The sequence below is a fragment of the Helicoverpa armigera genome, chromosome 5 (assembly GCF_030705265.1).
Source record: "Helicoverpa armigera isolate CAAS_96S chromosome 5, ASM3070526v1, whole genome shotgun sequence".
NCBI classification, from domain to species: Eukaryota; Metazoa; Arthropoda; class Insecta; order Lepidoptera; family Noctuidae; genus Helicoverpa; species Helicoverpa armigera.
In genome coordinates this window covers 9,562,416-9,584,254 of record NC_087124.1, presented here as the reverse complement: position 1 = coordinate 9,584,254, position 21,839 = coordinate 9,562,416, and the positions used below count along the sequence as shown (strand labels likewise).

General features: G+C 36.6%; 1 protein-coding gene across 6 annotated transcripts in view; it reads right to left on the bottom strand.

Annotated features, from left to right (window-relative positions):
* Positions 1-21,839, bottom strand: part of Raskol (raskol) — a 168,477-nt gene that overhangs the window by 95,646 nt on the left and 50,992 nt on the right. For 3 of the 6 annotated variants that reach the window (XM_064034776.1, XM_064034772.1, XM_064034773.1), the window contains exons 4-5: positions 16,457-16,483; positions 6,899-7,082 (exon numbers count right to left, since the gene is read on the bottom strand). In XM_064034776.1, the coding sequence (XP_063890846.1) occupies positions 6,899-7,082; positions 16,457-16,483 (211 nt within the window). Of the gene's footprint in view, positions 1-1,111; positions 1,358-6,898; positions 7,083-16,456; positions 16,484-21,839 lie in introns of those variants that run through there. The other 3 variants (XM_064034777.1, XM_064034774.1, XM_064034784.1) reach the window with 2 other exon arrangements.

The window sequence follows — 21,839 nt, the reverse complement described above, 5'->3', positions numbered from 1 at the left end:
AAGGCATATTTATGAGTTGTGTACTTAATATTCATACATTCGAGACGTTTAAGAATGTCTAGATTATCTGCTGGAACCTAGAAGGTCAAATAATGGGATTAATTCCTTATTATTATTCTTATCACTTCGTTTATTGACTGTGATACTCTGACTGGGGTAACAGAAGTTACTTAGAAAAACAATAAGCAAGCATTACAAAAAGTACCTAACTGTCAGCGATATCTTGTAAATTTGTTTTTTTATGCTGTAGTTATTATTCGAAAGAGTTCAGAAACCTTTCTGTAATAAAACTTTTCAGCTGTTTATTAGACCGAGTAGGTACCATGGACATTTTTGCACATATGGCAACTTTTTTGTGAGAGTAATTAATTGTCATTACGCAGATAAAGTCGCAAGCCATGCCTAGTGGATATTACGTTAATAATCATCAATCTACACCCACACACGTACCTTTAGTAAATAGTAATCTATCAAGAAGGAATAGTTCAAGTACTTAAGTAATTAATTATTGAGAAAAGATAATAAATTGAATTTTATAGGTACCTACATTGAATCTTGTGTTTACTTAAATCTTTTTGGCCTTACTACAAAAACTTAAACATCTGTTTTACACTTGTCTAAAAAAATTGTGGCAGCAAAATGAACCATATGTCAACGTCATAATCTGACATTTTTTTAGACAAGTCTTAAACTGACGTTTAAAAATTTTTGTGGTAAGACGGTTTGTATTTAAATCTAGATACCCTTTAGAGCCTCCAATTGGAATTTAATGATCTCGGTCAATATAATTGTTTTGTCAATAAACTATTCGTTACAATCATTTGAATGTCGATGATACCAGATTTTAATGTCTTGACATGAACATAGTAGGAGGAGTACATTGCTTACACTGAATATTTTAAGCCTTACATTGTTTAGTAAGTAGTTGTATTCAATGTCTTTGATTTGTTTACAAATTATTTATTTACAAGAAAACCGTTTAAGAGATATGCTATATGTATACATATTTGTAAAGAACATTACACGTAAACTATGAAACAACATGCCGTTATCGTAATGTGTGAAAATCAAAACCAGCATCTTACGAATGTTTGCTTAGAACAACAGAAACCTTATGACGAGCTAATTCCATAACAGCTGATCGTATCACAAAACAAAACACACTCGCACTACACATTCATGAGATTTGACATAACTTTCAATTTCCACGCACTGAACTATACTTTCAATCACAAAAGCAATGTGTGCGATGAAAATTTTTTTAAGAAGAAAATCGCGCCCGATTGTTTTCGAAGTTTGAAAATCCGATCGGTGATTCGGTGGCCAAGTGTGCCGAGTCGGAAGCGGCGACGCACACTGGCGCGGACGCCGAGCACGCCTCGCGTCTGCCGCCATTGACTCAGAGAAAAGTAGGGGCGTCACTCACAATAAGCGTATATAATTTTGACTGCCTCGTTGGTCTAATTGTCGCAAGTGCGGCTGCTGAGCACGAGGTCTCGGGTTCGATTCCCGAGTCGGGCCGAAATCGCTTTGTGGGTTTTAGAAGACTTTCACAAAGCAGCCCGGAGCCTGGAAGTTGGTGATTGATACACCCGTGCATCGGAGAGCACGTAAATGTCGGTCCTGCGCCTGATCTCTCTCCGGTCGTGTCGGGTTGCCGTCCCATCGGGCTATGAGAGTGAAGGAATAGGGAGTGCACCTGTGTCTGCGCAAATGCTTGTGCACTATAATATGTCCTGCGCAGTTGGCTAATCTCCTTACGTGAGAACAGCCGCCATAGCCGATAATCGGCTAGGAGGACATCATCATCAGGACATCATATAATTTTCCGCTTGTTAACAATTAAAATCCCGACCGCTAGCACCGCGCACACGATTTTTCAGCGAAATGACTCTATTGTCATAAGCACGCCGCAGAGAAAGCACATAATTATGGCTAATTGTAGTCTTTAATTACGTTTGTTTACTTTCCTTTATTTTTATATGTACTGCTAAATATTTCACACAGCCATTAAGCATAATTATATGCGTTTTTATGAAGTCTCTATTTAATATTTCATTTCACACCTATTCTTTAGATTAAAGAGATAAATTCTTGAGATATCGGTTTTAACTCGTCTGAGTTGTGGCAACCCTAACAATGCAGCACGCAGAGACAATAGACAGTAGCTATATCAGTTCGCTGTCACCGGCTGATATCAACGGACACTGGAAATGCATCGCATCCAATATTGGAAATATTATGATGAATCACTTTAGTGTCGCTGCATCCAAAAACACCGCGAGCTATATTTGGCAGGGTGGAACATGTTATGGATGATGATCATTAATGTCGCAGACCCCGCCTACGTACGATGCTGACTGCACGATTCGGTACCTGACACTTTACGATCGAATCAAATTGTGCATCGACATGCAACGTGTTTTTGTCATCAATTCTTTCTACCAATTGACCACTCGTTTCTTCGTAACTACAGTTTGTTTATGTGTTATTACTATTAATTTTGCGGTTTGTAGGAACATATTGTCAATAATTCCTCAGATGACCAACCGGAAAATCAAGTTCGCAACCTTCAGCGTATTGTGATCATTACGAACATTTAAAAATAGACTAGTCTCTGTATTTGTTACAATAGATATTTCCATGGTCTTAGGGCAAAGTTAAGGTAACAAATGCTTATAAATATTGATGGTGAAGTGTGCGGTGCTTTGTAGAGTGGCACATGAATCACGCATTGTTACACACAGACACACATGCATGAAGTATAGACAACTGAGCTGTAATCCTTTCATGAAAGTTCAATAACGTCTGGCGCTGAGGACGCACCTTTTAAGGGGAAGTTTCGTTCGAGTTTATAATCCGTGACCATTTATGTAAGGAATATTGTGATTGATTTATTTCGAAATAGAGCAATCTGATACGTTTTTTTTAAGCTAATTTGGTAACACAAGCAGATTGCTTATAATTTGAAGACCATTCCTATAAGAAAGCGCTCGAGTTCGTATATCTTATTGGATTTAGTTCTATCATATAGTTTGCGACATCCAGCCCCTGTCAACATTCACTAGTTGCTAGTGGTGGGTATACTGGTAACTCAATAACAGGTTAATCATTAAATATGAGTGGGTAATACCTTTTTAAATTGAGCCATAGAACTGCGCTATATTAAAACGACCTCTCACCGCCCAGCCAGCCGCTAAGTGCAGCTAATATTATAATGTACTTCACGCCCATATGAACAGGTGTAAGAAATAACTAGATTGTATATTTCTATGAAAAGAACAATATAACTTGGCTTCATGCACCCAACTGATATGGAGAAAAGCCATTGAGCCATCTATGAGCATGCACTCAATAAATTGGTTGTTTACCGGTGTAAAAAAACAATTGTTGTTATACTTGATACTAGGTATATTGTGCGCGGATTGTAAGTACTGTATACAGACCATTTTCCTGTTTAATATGAATCTGTCATAAACAAATATGAAGTAACACTGTGTCTGTTAATTGCTTCGGTGACCTCCGTCGACTCACAAATATAATCTTTATTGTTACACCTATTACAGAAAATATTACTTAATTTATTCCAACTTACCTCCTAAGGTATACATTTAACGTTCCAACGTTTTTACTGAACATTCCGGCAACATTTTTAGCTGGTGATTTACGGCCTTATAAATACTGAGTGGTCGGTAGCAAAACCTGAATTTTCTTGTTCAGTACTTTCGTAACACGGGTAGTTCGTAAAGGCTTGATCGAATAACCGATCAGATCTAATATGGAATCGGTTTTTGTTCGGAAACCTGCCGGTCCTTATACACAGACAATGTACGAATAACAATTAATATTCAGGACAGGCGTCAGTTCATAGGAACCGATGTGTAAGCCGCCTTACTTCCCTATGAAACCTACTGAGTCACGCTAAATTTTATTTAGTAAAACAAGGCATCGACCTCGTTGTTTCAGAATATGGTTAATAAAAGTTTTATGTTGGGTAGGTACCTTCTGAGTCAGATGTCGGACCTAAATGTGATTAGCAATACAGTTACAATATTAAGAAACGTAACAAAAGAATATTGTTGAATGGCGATGAGTCTAAACAATATTTTTCAAGTCATGTAAATTGCTATAAACTATAAACACATAAAATGTTATTAAATTAATTACATTCCGCTAGGTAATTAGTAGTTAATTGAACAGGTCTTGAGTCAAGGTCCTCATTAATTGTGGTAATACGTCCCCAATGACACCGACATATAGAAATAATATATCTAAGCGAACTCCATAAAAGTGTCAAACAAACAAACTTTCTCTAATCAGGAAGTCACCAAAAAGGGTAACAAATTACAGTAAAAGATCAATGGTTTTTTCCACGTTAAGTGCTCAGGCGGTCTCGGATACTTTTCTGAGCCACCAAAAATATTACGGGCCGATAAATAAAAAAGTTTAGACTCTGGTTCCAAATTAGAATTTTCTTTTTAACCGTTGCTAACGTCCGCTATTTCGGAGTCGTCAATCGGCCCCGTGTTCGCTTACTGACAAACTTCTTGTCACACGACGGGTTAAACACTCGGTATTTTCGTTTAACTTCTTCGAAACGAAATAATTATGAAAGCTGAAAACTGATGGGTGGCGCATTTGTATTGCAGTGTTGCGTTCTATTTTAAGTGTGGGCATCAAAGAACATGCTTCCAGGAAATGTTTCTTCGTCCAACAACAATTAAAACGTACGTACCTATAAATTCCGACATAACATGTAAATAGTACGGAAGAAGTATCGATATTCGCAATGTTTCCCTGGCGTCGCTTAGTCGCTATTGTCGAGGCCCAACATTCCCGATTAGAACTTCATACTTAGTTCACGACAGAAATAGCAAAATAACTTGACGTTTCCTATCGTGTTCCTTTTGTCCAATTAGTAAAACTATATTTACAGTAATTTAAAACTTCTTATAATTATGCCACCTACAAAATAGATGATTTTTAGGGCAATATCTTATACGTAATGTTGTGCGATTACCATTACTTAGAAAATATTGACAATATTTTGTTTATGTCACTGGACGTTCCCACATTCGTTGTTCAGGAATAAATGATTACATATTCGACACAAGCCTTTATTCGACACTAATTAGGACATGCGGTATTACCAGTATGACTAATCGGACTGACTTCATATCTATTATTAATTTCAAATTAATATACCTGCCTGTATGTTATAGCGGGATTAAATATGTAATTTCACCTAAGTTCTCTGACTACCAACTAAACCTATCTGGATAGAATTCGACAAATTTCCTACCCTATTCATTTTAAATACCTTTTTGCATAAACCCAAAGATTACTTTTCAAAAAATGCAAGTGCATAGGAATGCTACGATTCGCTACCCAAATACGTATTGATTGGTTTTAATGTTCCGAGGGGATGGCGACTCGCTACGTTCCGCTGTCTGCATCCATCGATCCATTGTTTGTAACATTAGCCACACAGAAGTACCTAACAGTAAAAAACTATTTAGCATACGGGATTCTAAGCTACCAAATTCAATCCTACTTTCTAGTTCCGTGCTACGGCCAGATAAAATCAAGTGCGGTATTTGCGTACAGAGTGGGAGATTGATCGCTGCAGGGTCAGCACACGAGGTAAGGGACCGATGTCAATTAAAAACGGCTGGGCCCTAATTGTGCCCATTTTAGCTCGATTGCGCCAGACTGCCGAAGGGACGGGAGAACCGTCGCGTGTCCAAATGTGTGTGTTGAGTGAAGGAAAAACATAAGTTTCGATTATGCTAGTTACATAATTTATTAAGTGTGGTCTAGTTTTTAGTGGTTAACAATCGGATTTATTTAGAATTGCGTCGTTAGAATTTCTTGAATATGTTTAGAACTTTTAAAACGCCTATCAATAATTAGGTAAGAACAGTGTTGTCATCTCAACGTTTTCAACATTAAATAGACTGTAAATAGTTAAAGCGCACCGCTACAAATCACTGCATCAAGCCTTCAGAGCTCAAACCCATAAAACAGAAATGTACTTTTACGGAGCATTAAAAGATGAGACAAAACTAATGACAAAAAACCCCGTTCACTACACAACTAAGATAAGGAATTCGTTAAAGAAGCTAATATTCTAACTAATTTTGGGAGTAATAAAAACTGAGACAACTATGCAGCAGAGGCGTGAAACATTTGGTCACAATCGATTGGTGATGGTGCGCCCGCGTCACGCTATGCGCCCTTCTTGCGTCACTCACTGCACCAAAACGTCACTTTATCCCAAAATTAACCAAGTGAAAACTTATTCTGTATGATTAATGTAACATTTTCCGTGTAAGTTGTAAAGTTGGCTTTATAGTTCCGCGGAAACTCATGAGTAAGTGCGTTTATTAATTTGTTCTACTTTCCATAATTACAGTTTCCTGAAAGTTCAGAAACGTAGAAAGCTTGTACATATGTGACAAATACGTTTACCTAAATAGTTACAGCCATTTTTAACGAGTTTTTGTTACCTTCTACCCTAATGCAATTAGTAGTACATAGGTACCTAGTAGGTTAAATAATAAACAAATTAATCTCAATGTAACGACTACAGCGATTTATTTTATTTCATTTTAATTCCTATATCATACTTTTACTTGTATAACAATAATCATTCTTTGAGTCTCAAAGTTCATTATCAAAGATTGAAGTATTCTTCCAAACAAATCTGTATTTCAAAGAGTTCCTGCACAGCAACTTGCTAAGTAATGTAGCGACATCTGTTGTACAACACCGTAAAACATTACAGCGCCATCTAGCGCCGAGTAGCGACAATATAATGAACGTCTCTCAAACTTGATACTACATAAGTTTTACTATTACCCGCTAGATGGCGCTTATTTGAAGTAAATGTACTGACCTTGTGCGGGCATCGCCCGTAATGAAACTGCATCTTCTTCAATTTCTTCTTCTACTTCTTCCTCTGTGATTGACGGTGGTGCAGCCCAACACCGGAGTCTTACGCCAGCGTTACCAACGTTTGCTCCGTTATCAAGCCTCACACGAGGAAGACTTCTCGATGAGTATTCTCCGTTATTGTTGGTCTGGAGAAAAAAATATTTTCGATTAGATATTTGTCGACAATTTTAATTATTTATCTCGCTTTAATATTATTTTATGGGAAAACAGATAGCCCAGCACGAATTTATAAGTTCCAAATTTTTACACATGGCGCTAGTAAAATTCGGGCTGAGCGCGCTGCTACTGGAATCAACTATCTTGGGTGTATGCAAATGAAGCTAAAATAAAGAAATAAAATAAAGGAAGTAACTGCCATTAACGAACACGACACGACATTTACTGCTAAAATTAAGCTAATCAAACACATTGCAACCAAATAAAAACGGATGCGATTCGGAATCGGGTGCAACCAAAACTTATTTATAAATGTAAAGTCGAAAGGTTTGTAATCATACACAGCCGTCGAATGAACGGCTCACATTTACTTTGTAGGCACGAAGTGGCAGCTGCTTACTGATAATGATACGTTATGTAGAATAAATACTGATTTAAATAAGGTAATGTTGTGAAAGGGATTTGTAAATCAAGATTAGCAGCTTAAAGAGCTTATCGGTGTTGTGTGTGAGTATGTAAGTACATTGTACTTGAGATGTAACAAAATTAAATTCATGACTAGTCAAAAGATTAACGCGAATTGTGAAGAGAATGCTTCTTTACGATCGAGGCTACCTATAATTTCACAAAAATTCAATAAAATGTACGTATTTATAAGTCGTTGTAGATAATGGCATTTAAAGATTTGCCGACTAAATACAAAAATAAAATACCTATGTAAAATCCAATTAAAATAAAAGGTCTTTGAACACATTAGTGATGTCAAAACATTGACTTTTCAAATACCAATTCAAGACGCGGATCTGTACGAATAAAAAAAAGTCTAACTGTGTGTGTTCCTGAGGATGTCACCAGTCCGATAAAGTACATACAAATGGTAGTGAGTAACGGACTGACATCCCGTCTTTGCTTAGCATTATCTCGTTTTTTTTTGCCAAGTTATTTTAGGAGATCCTGCCTTACTGCCGTACGATACGACGATTCGAGTAACATGAATTTCGCGTAAGACACAGTGAATGAAACTGTGATATAGCTGTTTATGGTAATGCGCTGGTTTATGGTAATGGTTTTAAAGTAAGAAAAGGCGTGAGGGAAAGAAAGATTGATGACGAAAGACAACTTCTGCTTGCTCCCGTGATAACGTCTTAACTTTGAGTGACTATTCTTCATTTAGGTATTTCCGCTATCAGGATAAATGCTTTAAAAGAAAATGGATAGAAAAGGGTGACGCCACGGGACGAAGCTAGTAGCAAGTAATACAATTTGATGATTACCCTAACAGTAGTTTAACAGTAGTTAGCGCTACCATCTACGATTAGACAACGGTATCTCAAAACTACATTCACCTGATCGCATTTAACGCATGTTTATACTTAATAAATAAAACGCGAACTAATTGAAAGGCTATGATTATAATTACACGTGTTTATTTGAGACACGTACGGCGAAGTCAACGCAAGTGTTGTTGAATAATCGCAGGCTCAACGTACGACAATTAATTATCTAATTAAGTGCTCGTATTGGTATAATTTGCTGGTACATGCAACCTATAATACGGGGTAATATAAAAGTAATTAGGTACAATTAGGGCTGCCATCCGTCCGGGTTTCCCCGGATTTGTCCTCGTTTGGAGGCCGTCCGGGGGCCGTCCGGGCGGGGTTTCAAGAAGTGTCCGGGGAAAACCCGGACATTTTTCATAGGGCCATCTTAACCTATGGTGCCTGGGTATGCGAATTACCCGGGCGCCTAATAATGCAGAAGTCGAAGTGTCCCAAAACTCCAAAATTTTTGCGCTCGCTTCGCTCGCGGCTTCTTTTCTTAACACATTTTTTTTTACGTTTAGCTACTTTAATATCCCAATATTCAAAAAATTTTGCGCTCGCTTCGCTTGCGGCTTCTTCACTTTACAGTTGTTTGTATTTTTCAACATTTTTTTGTCTAACCTATCAAGAAGGTAACTCCTAGTTTCCATATGAGCTTTCTTAATTAATTCGAAATACATTAAGTCATAATCTTTCAATACTAGGTACTACATGAGCTAGAGAGGCCCTGACTTTTCATGTAAGGAAGGACCTCATTGAATTTAAGTAATATGGTAATATTAAAAATTTGGTCTTGTTTTGTTAAACAAAAAAAAAACGGACTCGTCCGGGGAAAAATGCTATTTACGCCAAATGTCCGGGTTTTTTTAAATATTTGTCCGGGTTTGGCGAAATTCGAAATGGCAGCCCTAGGTACAATGTAGGTGAGCCAATCGCCATCAGGTATCGTGGGAAACACGACTACACTATTTTACTCGGTACTGGATTATTTCGACGCCATATACGGATCCTTTAGATTGGAGATCATCTCACCCAGTGAGATAGTACGGTACACTTTACTGAGAAATGCTTACAAAAGTTCAAGATGATTGGATTAATTACAAAGTTGTTACCGTTGATGAACAGTGTTGTGGTGTTAGTTAACAAGATTTGTAACACCGTGTGGGAAAGTTTTAATGAGGCTCCGGTATTCTGATTGTGATAAGTAGATTGGAGTTTGGTTAAAGCAAAGAATAGACACGTGATTTGCCAATTTGACGGTGTCCATCTCCAGCTAAAGATCTTTGAAAGCATTTTGAACCTTTCTGTGAGTTATTCTTCCCTAATTAATGTGATCAAGCACGACTCGCGCATCCATCCATTAATTATTGCGTAACTAGAATGCCTCTTCATACAATGCAGTTTATTAATCACCACGCACGTCATTAATAAAGCCTGCACAACAAACTGGGTAACTATAGAAAAAAGGTCACAATGCTTCCACGGCGTAACATAATATTGCACAATATCGGTACATAATGTGTGTAACTATGTATTGAATAAATGCCGTACAATGGAGGTGTAACACCCGAGCTCGGAAGAATCCGAGGCACGCATTATTTCCCATTATTCCTGAGTATGACATACCGCGTCATGTGAACGGAGTGAATACTTGGAGCGTGACGATTGATCGCCACTTGATACTAGTCACTCTAACGTCCTTGTGGTACCTCTCTAATGATACGTCTATACGACCTGATCACTTGTTCACATTTAAACGTGTAAGTACCTATTTAGTTTTATAGTAATATCTGAAGTTAATGCTAGATTTTGAAATGGTAAAGGCAATGGAGTTATTAACGTTGATGATCGGAATTGGAGAAGGTGATTTTATTTCGCCATTTTGCAAAACATAAAAAAATCTTTCCTTATGCAATTATTAGTACAAGCTAGATATCCGATAGCATCGAAACTCCGTGGGAAATTGCATTTAATTAACTTGTCTGTATTTGTATCACATAGAGACACTATCTCGCGACAGTATCACCTTTCGCAGCCACTGACAGAAATAACATTTCCCAGTGTCATGATAACGGTCGAATGTTGAAAAGTTGTTGGCGACAGCCCTAGGGATGACCACAAGTTTACAGTCCATTTTCCTTTGTCGACACAGCTGGCGAAGGCAGATAACTAGCCGATCTTATTACACGTCAACATACATTAGGTATTTAATTAAGTCATAAAGTTGTAGGTCTTAAAACAAACAGGTTTGAATACACCCGCTTTCTTTACTGCAGTAGCACTGTTTAACTTCCACTTATGACTGTGGCCGTATTATTGTTTAGTCCGACAACACGTGTCGTAAATACCGAGAGATAGACACAACACGATATTGACATACAGTGACACAGAAGCTCAAATACGGTTTAACATTCCTGAACTGAGCTTTCACTTAAAATATTGTTTCGAGCAGGACTTGTAGGTACTTAGTTGAAGTTAAAATTCGTGTACAGGTCATGAAGATCGTTGCAGGCCATTGTATCGGCAATTGACGAGTATGCATGAGTAATTAAAGGCTAGTAGGTAGCAGATTAATGAACGTGGTCGAAGCTAATTGATGATGCAGACAAGGACAGATTAAAGTAGGACACTTGGAATTTGATCCATCTGCGGGACGCGGTTGGTATAAGAAGTTGATATCGATATTTCTTGCTTGGAATAATAAAAATATTTTTGCAGTTAGGTACTTAAGAATTATCAAAGCTCTTTTACCATACAACCGAAAATAATTCTCCAAGGAAGTATCAATTAATTTAATCACAAATAATATATCGATATTGAACTTTAAAAACGAGTGGCGCAATTAAAACCATTGTTCAGGAAACTTATCACGACCATTAAGTCATTGAGTACGGAAGGCACATACCCTCATAGCCACACGTACATATGTACAAGCATACAGTTTCAACAAGTTATCGGCTGTACCGCTTCTCCCGTTAGCTAGAATCTAGGTTCAAATAGACTGATAAATAGCTTTACCAGTTAAAAGTCTGTTCGCTCACTGATGAGAGAAAACAAGGCCTGATGTTCAAAGCGAGCGGGTCGTCAAAAGGCTAATAAAAAGTGAACGAGCAATAATTCACGATGTTCAGATGTTCAGTAAGTTAAATGTGACCTAATTAGGACAGGAGCTTCCTTGAGTCGAGGAGTTGACTCAAGGAGTTGTGAGACAGTGTTGATATTCCACTTTTATAATTGAGTTGGGAATTTATGAAGATGATCCTGGCTGGATGATGTTTTGTTTGCTTCTTTATGATGTTTTTATTCATTTAGAGATTTATTTCTTATTTCATTCGTAGTTTAAAAATTGCCAGCAATTTTAATTCCTATGAATTTCCAATTCTGTGATATTGTAATTGCTTAATATGCACACTGTTTATAGCATTTGATTTAACAAGCGTAGGCGAAGCTGTTTGATGCCTTGTATAAGAAAGAAGGGATAAGAATCAAGTTAATTTCGCCACTACAATGTAGGTATTCTTAACTTTTGAAGCAAGTTTAATGAAATTTTCTGCTATTTATGTACTCTCACATATTTCCATTTTAAAGTACTTTGTCATTTACACAAAAATAACCATAAATTGAAACCAGACCTGGCCAGCTATATTTCAAGCAACTATTAACTCCACCATACAATATTCTGTAGCACACACGCAATGAGATCTAGGGTACGTAATGTATGACATGTAACACAAACCGTCGGACATTGCACCTTGTAATGGACACCTAAAAATAGGCCGGAGAAAGCTATACGAGTATGAAATTAGAAACGAGGCGAGAGCAGCCCTTTGAAATGTTCGTGTGTAGTTGTAGAGGCTTTCAATTAGCTTTGATTTAGCAAATGTTAGGGTGATTGATTTCGTAAATTGTGATAATTAGGCATATCATTGTCTTCTTCTTGTTGGACTTTAAGCTATTTTGCTTGAGAATAGTAAGTAATCCTGTTACAGTGGTAGGCCAAGGCAGGTATCTACGTGGTCACAATCTATTGACTGATTGGAGTAAGCACAGCTTCAGCTTGCAGCTTAAACAATTGTTTTGTAACTGTTAATTTGGCAACTGATAGAAACAAATTGATACAAACAATACCTTCATCATTAAAGACGGATGCCATAAAGTGGCAAATTAAAGACTTGCGTGAACTTCGGTGCTCAAAAAAAATGTGATGTCTAGATTACATATTTCATTCGTATTTTACTTTAGATTTACGTAATTAATCTTTGCATGTAAACAACATTATGCGAGTAATGTATAATTTATTCTATGTTGTATTTAAATTTTAATAACCATACATTAGACGAGATAAATAACCGTATTTAGTAAACTACGACTACGAGTGAGTATCTACTATATCGTGGTCAAGGAACACTACTAGCATTTACTTATTTCAATAACCTCTTGAACTCAAGCAATAAATTATATTTTACTTAAATTCATAAGTCGTAAAATAACTTTCAACGTTACTTCACACCTGTACATAGATCTTCAATACGTTCATCATCATCTGCATAGCCTTTTCCTCAACCCTAACTGGGTTGTTTCCTCAACCTAGTTTTCGGGCAACCCAATACCCCCCTAGGTAAGACGGGTTGTCAGACTTACCTTCGATAAACTGTAAAGCATATCAAATGTGCAAGTTAAGTTAATATTTTTAAGTAAGTACTTACTGAAAGACCATAACTTCAGAACAATAAGCATCCAACTATGTAACAGAACTCATAGCTGTATACATCATTACGAAGTATTTAACTATTTATCATACCTTTATGAGTTTCAAAAAGTTTTACACAAGTAACTATGTAAGAAGTAATAAACGCTATTTATCTAAAATCCATAAAATAAAGTAATGAAATATTTATCATTCACTTTATTAAGAAGACCCCTTACTATATTCGTACTTTATGACACTTAAATGCCATTCTCAAATGTACCACAGGATTACATGAGGGGAGAGAGGCTATTTATGAAAAAGTCGTCATGTAACAGTGTGTAAGTAAGTATAATGTAACAAAATTACTATAAGACTTTCCTCATTATGGCAAGAAAAAAAATAAGTTTCTTGAATTTTAACATCTAGTTAAACAGAAAAAACAACTCTTAAGAACCTTATTTTTTGCCTACAACAAGTATGAAGAAAGTAAAACCGTATGTTTTGTTAAAAAATCACAGTGTAAACTAAGTAGTCTGCAGTCACAGCAAAAGATTACCACTGAAAAGGACACCATACAAATCCTTTTAAACACAAGTCCAGCAGAAAATACAAGATTCCTTGACATAAAGCCCTTCACACATCGGCGAGTGTCGCGACGATATGCAAACTACGACGGACGGACGACGAGACTACAATGTACGAACCCTGTATTCATTGCATAACATGCACGTGCGCTTACGATTGAAGGCATCGGTAATATATTGGATGCCGATGTATGCGTCTATTGACGAGAAAACCAGACATAATTGTGAAGAAGATTTTTGTGATGGAAGCTTTTTAGAGTTAAGCTTTTGTTGTTTGAAGGTTTTTTGCTATATCTCTCTTTTTAAATATTCTGGAAAATCTTCCAGAAAGTCCAATTCGAAACTTGTGACTTTTATATATTTAAACAAATACGCTATTCCAAATCAATATTGTACCTGTATTTGGTGTTTGGGATTCTAAATCGGTGTGACAAATGATATTTTTTTTTTCATAAATAGGAGAGCTTTAAATTCTCGAAAGACTCTTATTTTAGCATTAAAAACATCATTCTTATTACATAGCCATACGAATAAATAAAATCTAAAACATTCAATGAATACAAATGCGCCGATATATTTACTCAAACTAACCTCTACCGGTTTAACATGACGACATTAGCGAAGAATTTTAAAATTGCCTTTATTATTAACTTCCCAATCACTTATTATGTACCGATGTATCTGTATTATTACCAAAAATGTTTTAAAATGTTAGAAAAAAATATATTACGTGAGCCAAATTCGCCGCGGTCCATCATTGACAACCGCACTCGTAATTAGTTTAGTACAGAACGATTTAAATAAATTACCGAGTTCCTGTCGCTGTGTAGATTATTTATTTAAATAGGATTCATGTTAGATTACGAGTAGCTACATTTTTTATTAAACGATTTTTACAAGACCATCACATAACTTCTCTGACAACATATCGTGCAGGAATTAATGTTAGACTATAATCAAGTTGAAAAATAACATAAAGGAAATGGCTATTTTAGTCTAAGCCTCGCACAATATCAAAACACAGTTGTTAATCTCAGTACCCGACGGAATACATAAATAGCTCAGACCGGCATGCGGCACCAGCAATAATTGAGAGCGTTTGTTACTCGATATTCAAGGGACAAGTGAGTCTACGCGACTGTACCGACCATTGCCGCTGTGCCCACAATTCACACCACTCGTTGTTTTATTAGCAATCAAACTAGTCCCTGTCTAGCTTTACTTATTAACTTGGACTCACTTTAAACAAAACACTAACGAAAAACAAATGAAAAATGACACTACGTTGATTTTCCAATTATTGTTTTAATTTGAAGGTTCGTTTGTTTGCAGTTCAGAACAATAACAAGTCAGTTGAATAGGCTTTGTTGCATTAAGTCCAATGTGATACCTATTCTACTGTGTATTACACGGTTAAAACGTAGTAGGTATCAATAAACACGACAGCAATCAAGTGAACATTCGAAATTCATTATTTTTTTATGAACGTTAAGCCTGCTATTATTCTTAGGTCCATATAATAGTTTTAAAAGCAATATTTCATCCTTGGAACATTTTTTTAATTGGTCAGTGCGTTGGGTTTCATAGCGATCATATCTTGAGTGCGGGCCGTATAATAGTCGATGGTCGTCCAAAACCAATTACGCACGATTTTATAAGCTACGCGATTATGTACTCGATAACCCGATTACCTACTTCAATTTTAATGTTAAACATTTAGCAATTGTTCGAAAGGTCAGTTTAACGTGAGAGTCGGTTTATGTTCTGCCGGTCGCCTGGGAATGATCTGTCCTTGCCTTAACTCCCTTGAAAATGCGATTTCAAATTACACAGGCAATTTGGATACAATCTCTGCATACTCGTACGGCGTCCATATTCCATTAACTTGAGATTTATTGATTTAAATGGTCTAGACTTAACTGACGTGTCATTCTAAGCATATTTATCTAACTAGTTTCTCAGTGGTTCTCATTCTGAAACCGTTCTATGTATAACTTTACTAAAAAGTCAATAGCTATCGACACAAACTTCGCGTTCACGAGCTGACAAATCAATTGGGGCAAAAAAGTTCTAAATATACTCTTTTATAATGAAAATAAACATTTGGCCGTATCCCTCCATGGTCCGTCGCGCACATGGCCTTTTATAAGTCATGACATCACCCAATGTGGTACATTTACATCGCCACCATAATCCTAAAAGTACCGCCGAGGACTCGGGACAAAGAGATTGTGTTATAAAAGCTGTATTGAAGGAACTCTTCAGAAAACACATTAAAGTTATTAATAGTGAATATCAATTATCGTAAACGTGAGTGTTTATTGTATGAGCAAGTTTGATTAGTCATAACTTTGATGTAGAAAGTGTATGTCTCGCTGTTTGTTTGTGTTGTTGAATACACACTTGTACTTAGGTACTTTCTTGATGGGATACTAACATGCAGGTGTGAATTAAGATTAACATCACACTAGACCTATAACAGCTTGCAATATTTATTTTTTATGAATGAAAATAATTGATATTGCCTTTTAATGGAAATAACTGTAAGGATATTTCAGTAAGTAGCAGCGACTTATTTATGACTTCAATAGAATTACATTAGACAGGACTAGCTTCAAAGCGAAATAGAAAACTCAATGGAACAAAAACCAAACAATAGGGAACAAAACATGTGGTTATTTATGACATCAATGAATCAGACGATAAAGGAGTGCAAAGGTCGTAAAAAGCCGGGACACACGTCTTACCTTGTCCACATAAAACCCCGGGAACGACTGTCCGGCCGCGTGCAACAATACAACACACAATCAGTCATTTAATACACAATATACAGAACACAGTACATAAAAGAAATCGCAAGTGAAAATGAAAGGCGCTTTAAATTCTATTTAATGCGTTTCTCTTCATCATTGTCAACTTTTCCTATACCATTTTCACTGTCTGTTTACTGCAAACGCATAAATTTTATCTCCGCATATTGCCATAGTTATGTCTCTAAGAATATAATCAAGCTACATGAAAAAGAGAAAATATGAAGGTACCAGGAAAGCGACAAACCGGCTGTTTTCTAACCATCTCCTAAGGTAATAACTATAAAAACATTATAACTGCAGCATTACAGCACGGGACAAGTACCGCTTGTTTTCAATCTAATAAGAATACTATAAAGAAAACATATAAAGTTCATAATCTCGCGGAAGTAGTAAGAGTCTAAGCGGATTCTAACGCTAAAGAAAACTCGAAGGAAGCTGTTATTATGGTGATCGTGATCATAAATGATTAGCTAACTACTCGGCGCCATAGAATTATTTTAATCTTATAGCCTGACACGTCTTTGAAGTGCTCAGACAGACTTAGCTGAAAATAAATACACAAGATGGATATTGCAATATTCGTCTTCACTTTATCTGTCTTTAAGTATAATTTTAACCACATTGATTGATTTACGAACTGTAATTTTTGCTGAGATTGAACCTTTCATCCTTACTTTTTAAGCCCTAAAAGGATTTAGCAAAGTCATAAACAATAAGGGCCTTACTACAAAAACTTTAAACCCTGTTTTACACTTGTCTAATAAAATTTTGGCTGCAAAATGAACCATATGTCAACGTCATAATTTGACATTTTTTTAGACAAGGCATAAACTGACGTTTAAAAGTTTTTGTGGTAAGACGGTAATGGTCGAAGCTAATTCAGTCTATTGGTGAGTCAACTAAACTCTACGATACCAGCATTACACCGATAGCTCTTTTCCTTTTCTAGATGAACACCTACTGGTCCAAACAAGGAGGTCCAATCATCCAACCGCACGAGATGACACAACGCATCATAGTACTTCATGATTCAGCTAGAAAGCGATGCGTCTTCGTGAGAAGCGGAACCTCCTCATTGCGTTTCCGTCCTCATTGTTTGAACTCATCCTGCCTTTGATTAATAACCCCACGTAGGACGTACTTCACTTACCCATCCTAATCCTAACTTCCTAACCAAAGGTCTGTTTGTTTCTTTGAAACGATTTCACGGCAAAGGCGCTGGAGTGATTTAGATAAAATGAAGAATAGGAAAAGATGGGACTCTCGAAACAATTATCAGCTTATTGACAACAACGGCAGTAAACACTCATACACTTTTTGTTCACAAGTTCCAAATACGTAAAGCAAACCTCACCCAAAAAACAGGAGCGTTAAGCGGAATGTAAATTTTTAGGACAAGAAACTCATTATGACTCACACATTTCATGATTTGCGTGTTACCGCTCATGAGATTTTGAATAGCTCTGAGGTTCAACGGGGCAAATACAGTAACCATAATTATATGCTAAGGTGATAAATGATTATTATTGAAGCTACAGTAGCAATAATGGATAGCTGGGTAATTTGCTTTTTGCGACCTGACAAATAAGGTGATCGATCGCAATATTGAATTACTGTTGTATGAATAATTGTATTTTTTCTCTCATACATAAGATGTTGAAACACAATATGTGCAGTAAAAATCTTTTTTATCCTCATACTCATCATAAATACCAACGCACATTTCTCAATACCTTTCTCGGCTATAGAAAACGAACGTCTTCATTTCAATTCCCCACAAAGTGTCTAACAAGTATCAAATAGGCCATAAAACTGCGGTTCAAACAAAGCTTTAACTGCAGAGTTCATTCGTCTTATCCTGCGCCTGCGCGGCAAAAAGCCGCTCTTAGGCGTGCAACGCATAATTTTGATTTATGCAGAGTGCCGACCGCGCGCGCGCCCACGCCTCGCATTTGTCTGTTTGTACTCAATGCGCAAGCGACGCACGACAAAAATATTATGGCCCTATTCTAACAAATAGGTTCGATATTAAAATTAAATAGGTAAGTGAACAATAATTTACATTATATTGTCACGATTTATGCAAATGGAACTTTAAAAGCTTTTTCAGAAACACTACTTAATATGAAAATATCTGCTAACTCTGCCGTGTGAACACATGCTTATGAACACCAGCTGAAATGAATAAATTGTTTACCCGCTCTTAACGATGGAATGTTGAAGAGCAATCTATTAATCCATCCACTCGGCGGTTATTGCTTTATTAATACACCAAAAACTATTATAAATCTGTCCGAGGCCCACAATTAAACCAAAATGGAAATGAGTAAAACCTCATTGTATATCATCATTAAAACGATGCATGTGTTCTCGTGCCCGTTTCAAATGCTTACAAATCGCGTTCTCTGTTACAACACTTAATCTAATTTCCCACAGTGACGTAACATCATCCGTTGGTCCCATAGTTATCGTAATGAGTGTAATCAAAACTATAATACTAGGCTGGGCAGGCGAAGCATGGCAGTATCGATATCGATGACTCCAAAATTATAATGCACTTTCACTAATCTAATTAGGGTTGACCCAATAACAAGGGGATCTTAAAACGCACGTATAACAGCGAAAGCGTCGGCTTCATCTTGTAGCTTCAGCCTTGCTTTCAAGTTCAATCAAATGTAGGTATCACAGTATTTCATATACATTATTATAAAACGACGCTTCATTCGATGTTATCATATCTCGTGATAAAACAGTAGACCCATTTCTTTTGTTTGCATTACTTAATTCTCTTACACAAATACGTAGATGGCAACCCTATATGAATGTGTAAGCATAATGATCGGGAATGTTCCCTTAGCCACGAGTTAAACCACTCTAGCGCACGCGAGGTGCGCGCACGCCACAATGAGATCAACAGTCAAATTGAGCTATTTCAATCGCTACTAAATTAAGTAACTGCATCTGTAAATAAGAACTCTTTGAAGAAGGAGAATATGAAAGAAGGTGACAGATGTCTTAAGATGGGAAAAAAATCTTTTAAAATACAGGTATCAAGGGCTAACTTTAAATCTTCTATTGTACTTGTAGCACTCCTGGCCACTGCCATAAATATTTCATAGCTAAAAACCATCAAACGATGCTTGTTCAGTAACAACTAATTGAAGATTAGAAAAGCGGAACAAAAGAAACGACGCACAGTGGATCCAAATTGAAAATTAGTGGACATAGGCAACAAAGTTCCAATATCGATTCGATATTTTTTTATGTGATTCTACATGATATTCCAGACAACTTTTACTCTTGTAGAATTTCTTCTAAAGTTGATCGTTTGTCTGAAAAAAAATAAATTAAATTTTTTTTGTATGGAGCGAATCACGTTTATTTTTTTTTCTTCAATTGTACGAATATGTTAGGTCTGTGGCGTGAGTATATGATACCTAGGGTCATTCTCTATCCAAGAAAAAATATATCAGCGCCGGCCATCTGCAGCCGCGCGAGTAATCGGTCGGTAAAAAAATGATATTTTCTATGAAATTTTTTGCCTTTTAAGATCAATTCAAAGTATATTTTCTGTCTCACTTGGTTGTTTTCACCTTATTTTTGGTTAAATATATAGTTTTAATGGCACATAGGTACGCACAGCTAGTAATTTTAGCAGAGGTTTTGTCATTATTGCATGTTATCGGTGGCACCTGCATTGTGATTGATGACTGATTTGTTTGTGCGCTCGTCTAAGCGAATAACTAATTAGTCATCGAAAAATGCTCGTCTCTGATTGGCTGTATTTTTATTTACTACCTGCTAGTCATGTTAATATGTTCACTACTTGAGTAATTAACACTGACTATAAATACAAAGACATTTATTATGTCCCTCTAGTTTCGCTCTTGTCGCTTATTTGTGAACACGGTGAAATACTTTTATTTTAATATTTACGTTAGAACTATGGCTGGATTTTGTACCAACCTAGATCTTTTTGTGAAATTAAGAAGTGGTGGTGATCTGAAAAATTATATGTTTCTATATGAAAGTATAATTTATGTTTTGAATACCACAGTTTCTGAAGGAGACAAAAACCTAATCAGGGAGTTCTGTCGGCTTTTTTGTGTAAGTCTAAATAAAAAGTGCATAGAGAAGTATCATCAAGTAGAAGTCAAAAAACTTTTATGAATCGTATAAATAATCGCAATTGGTTGGAAAAAAATATCAACTGGCCTGTTTGTGACAGTGTTGACCTGAGAAGTGAGTTGGGCTTTTCGGACGCAGCCTTATCTGAGCCAGTGGATGTGAATTCCCATGTCCCTAATCTTGCGGTATGTACTACGGAAGCGGGAACATCTACAGAAAAGGAGCACAGAGAAAACCGTTCGAAGACTTAAGTAATAAGCAAAAAAAAACGTTCTACTTCCATAGTAGAAGAAAATTCAAAGGAAGAGTTGCAGCACTGGTACTTAACAAAATTGAAAGACAACGGCAAAACGAATCTGGCAAAAGTAGTCGAATACCTTTCCAGGAATCCAGAAACGCTATCCCAAGTACACGAGCGACTATTCAAAAAGCAGAGCCTAAGTACAGTCTCTGAAGATAAGTGCTTAGCTCTTTATACCTCACTTGCTCTCTCGAGATGGAAGTACTTACTTAAGACTTCAGAAACGTCAGAGAGAGACAAACTCGGAAAACGGACAGAACAGCAACAAACGAAGACATCCTCCCATGGACTTCTAATAGGCTCTGATCCCCACATACCCTACATAAGGCCTAAAATAACGAAACAGGTTCATGGTGAGTTGTTGTCTGAAGCAATTCAGTTGTTACAGACTACCGAGCCTCCCTGTGATAGCGAGATTATGGAGGAAGAAGAATGCCTCATAGCAGAGTCCGAAAATTTGCCGGACCCACTTCTGGAATAAGAAATAAAGTGATCCGGCTCTGGACTGTTCCCACAAAAGCCCATCAGGGCTGGTATGACAAACAGCCCCTTTCAGGGCTAAAATAATTTCACAATGTTCTTTCGATCATACGTACGATAACTTATACTATACTTTACATACGCTTGATTATGTAGATAATAATTATCAACGTCTTGCCCATAAAATATCAAACTATTTCACCTATATTTGACAAATAATATCTATTTTATAGGAAGCAGGTAGTAAAAAAAAAATATAGCCAATCAGAGACGAGTATTTTTCGATGACTAATTAGTTATGCGCTTAGACGAGCGCACAAACAAATCAGTCATCAATCACAATGCAGGTGCCACCGATAACATGCAATAATAACAAAACCTCTGCTAAAATTACTAGTTGTGAGTACC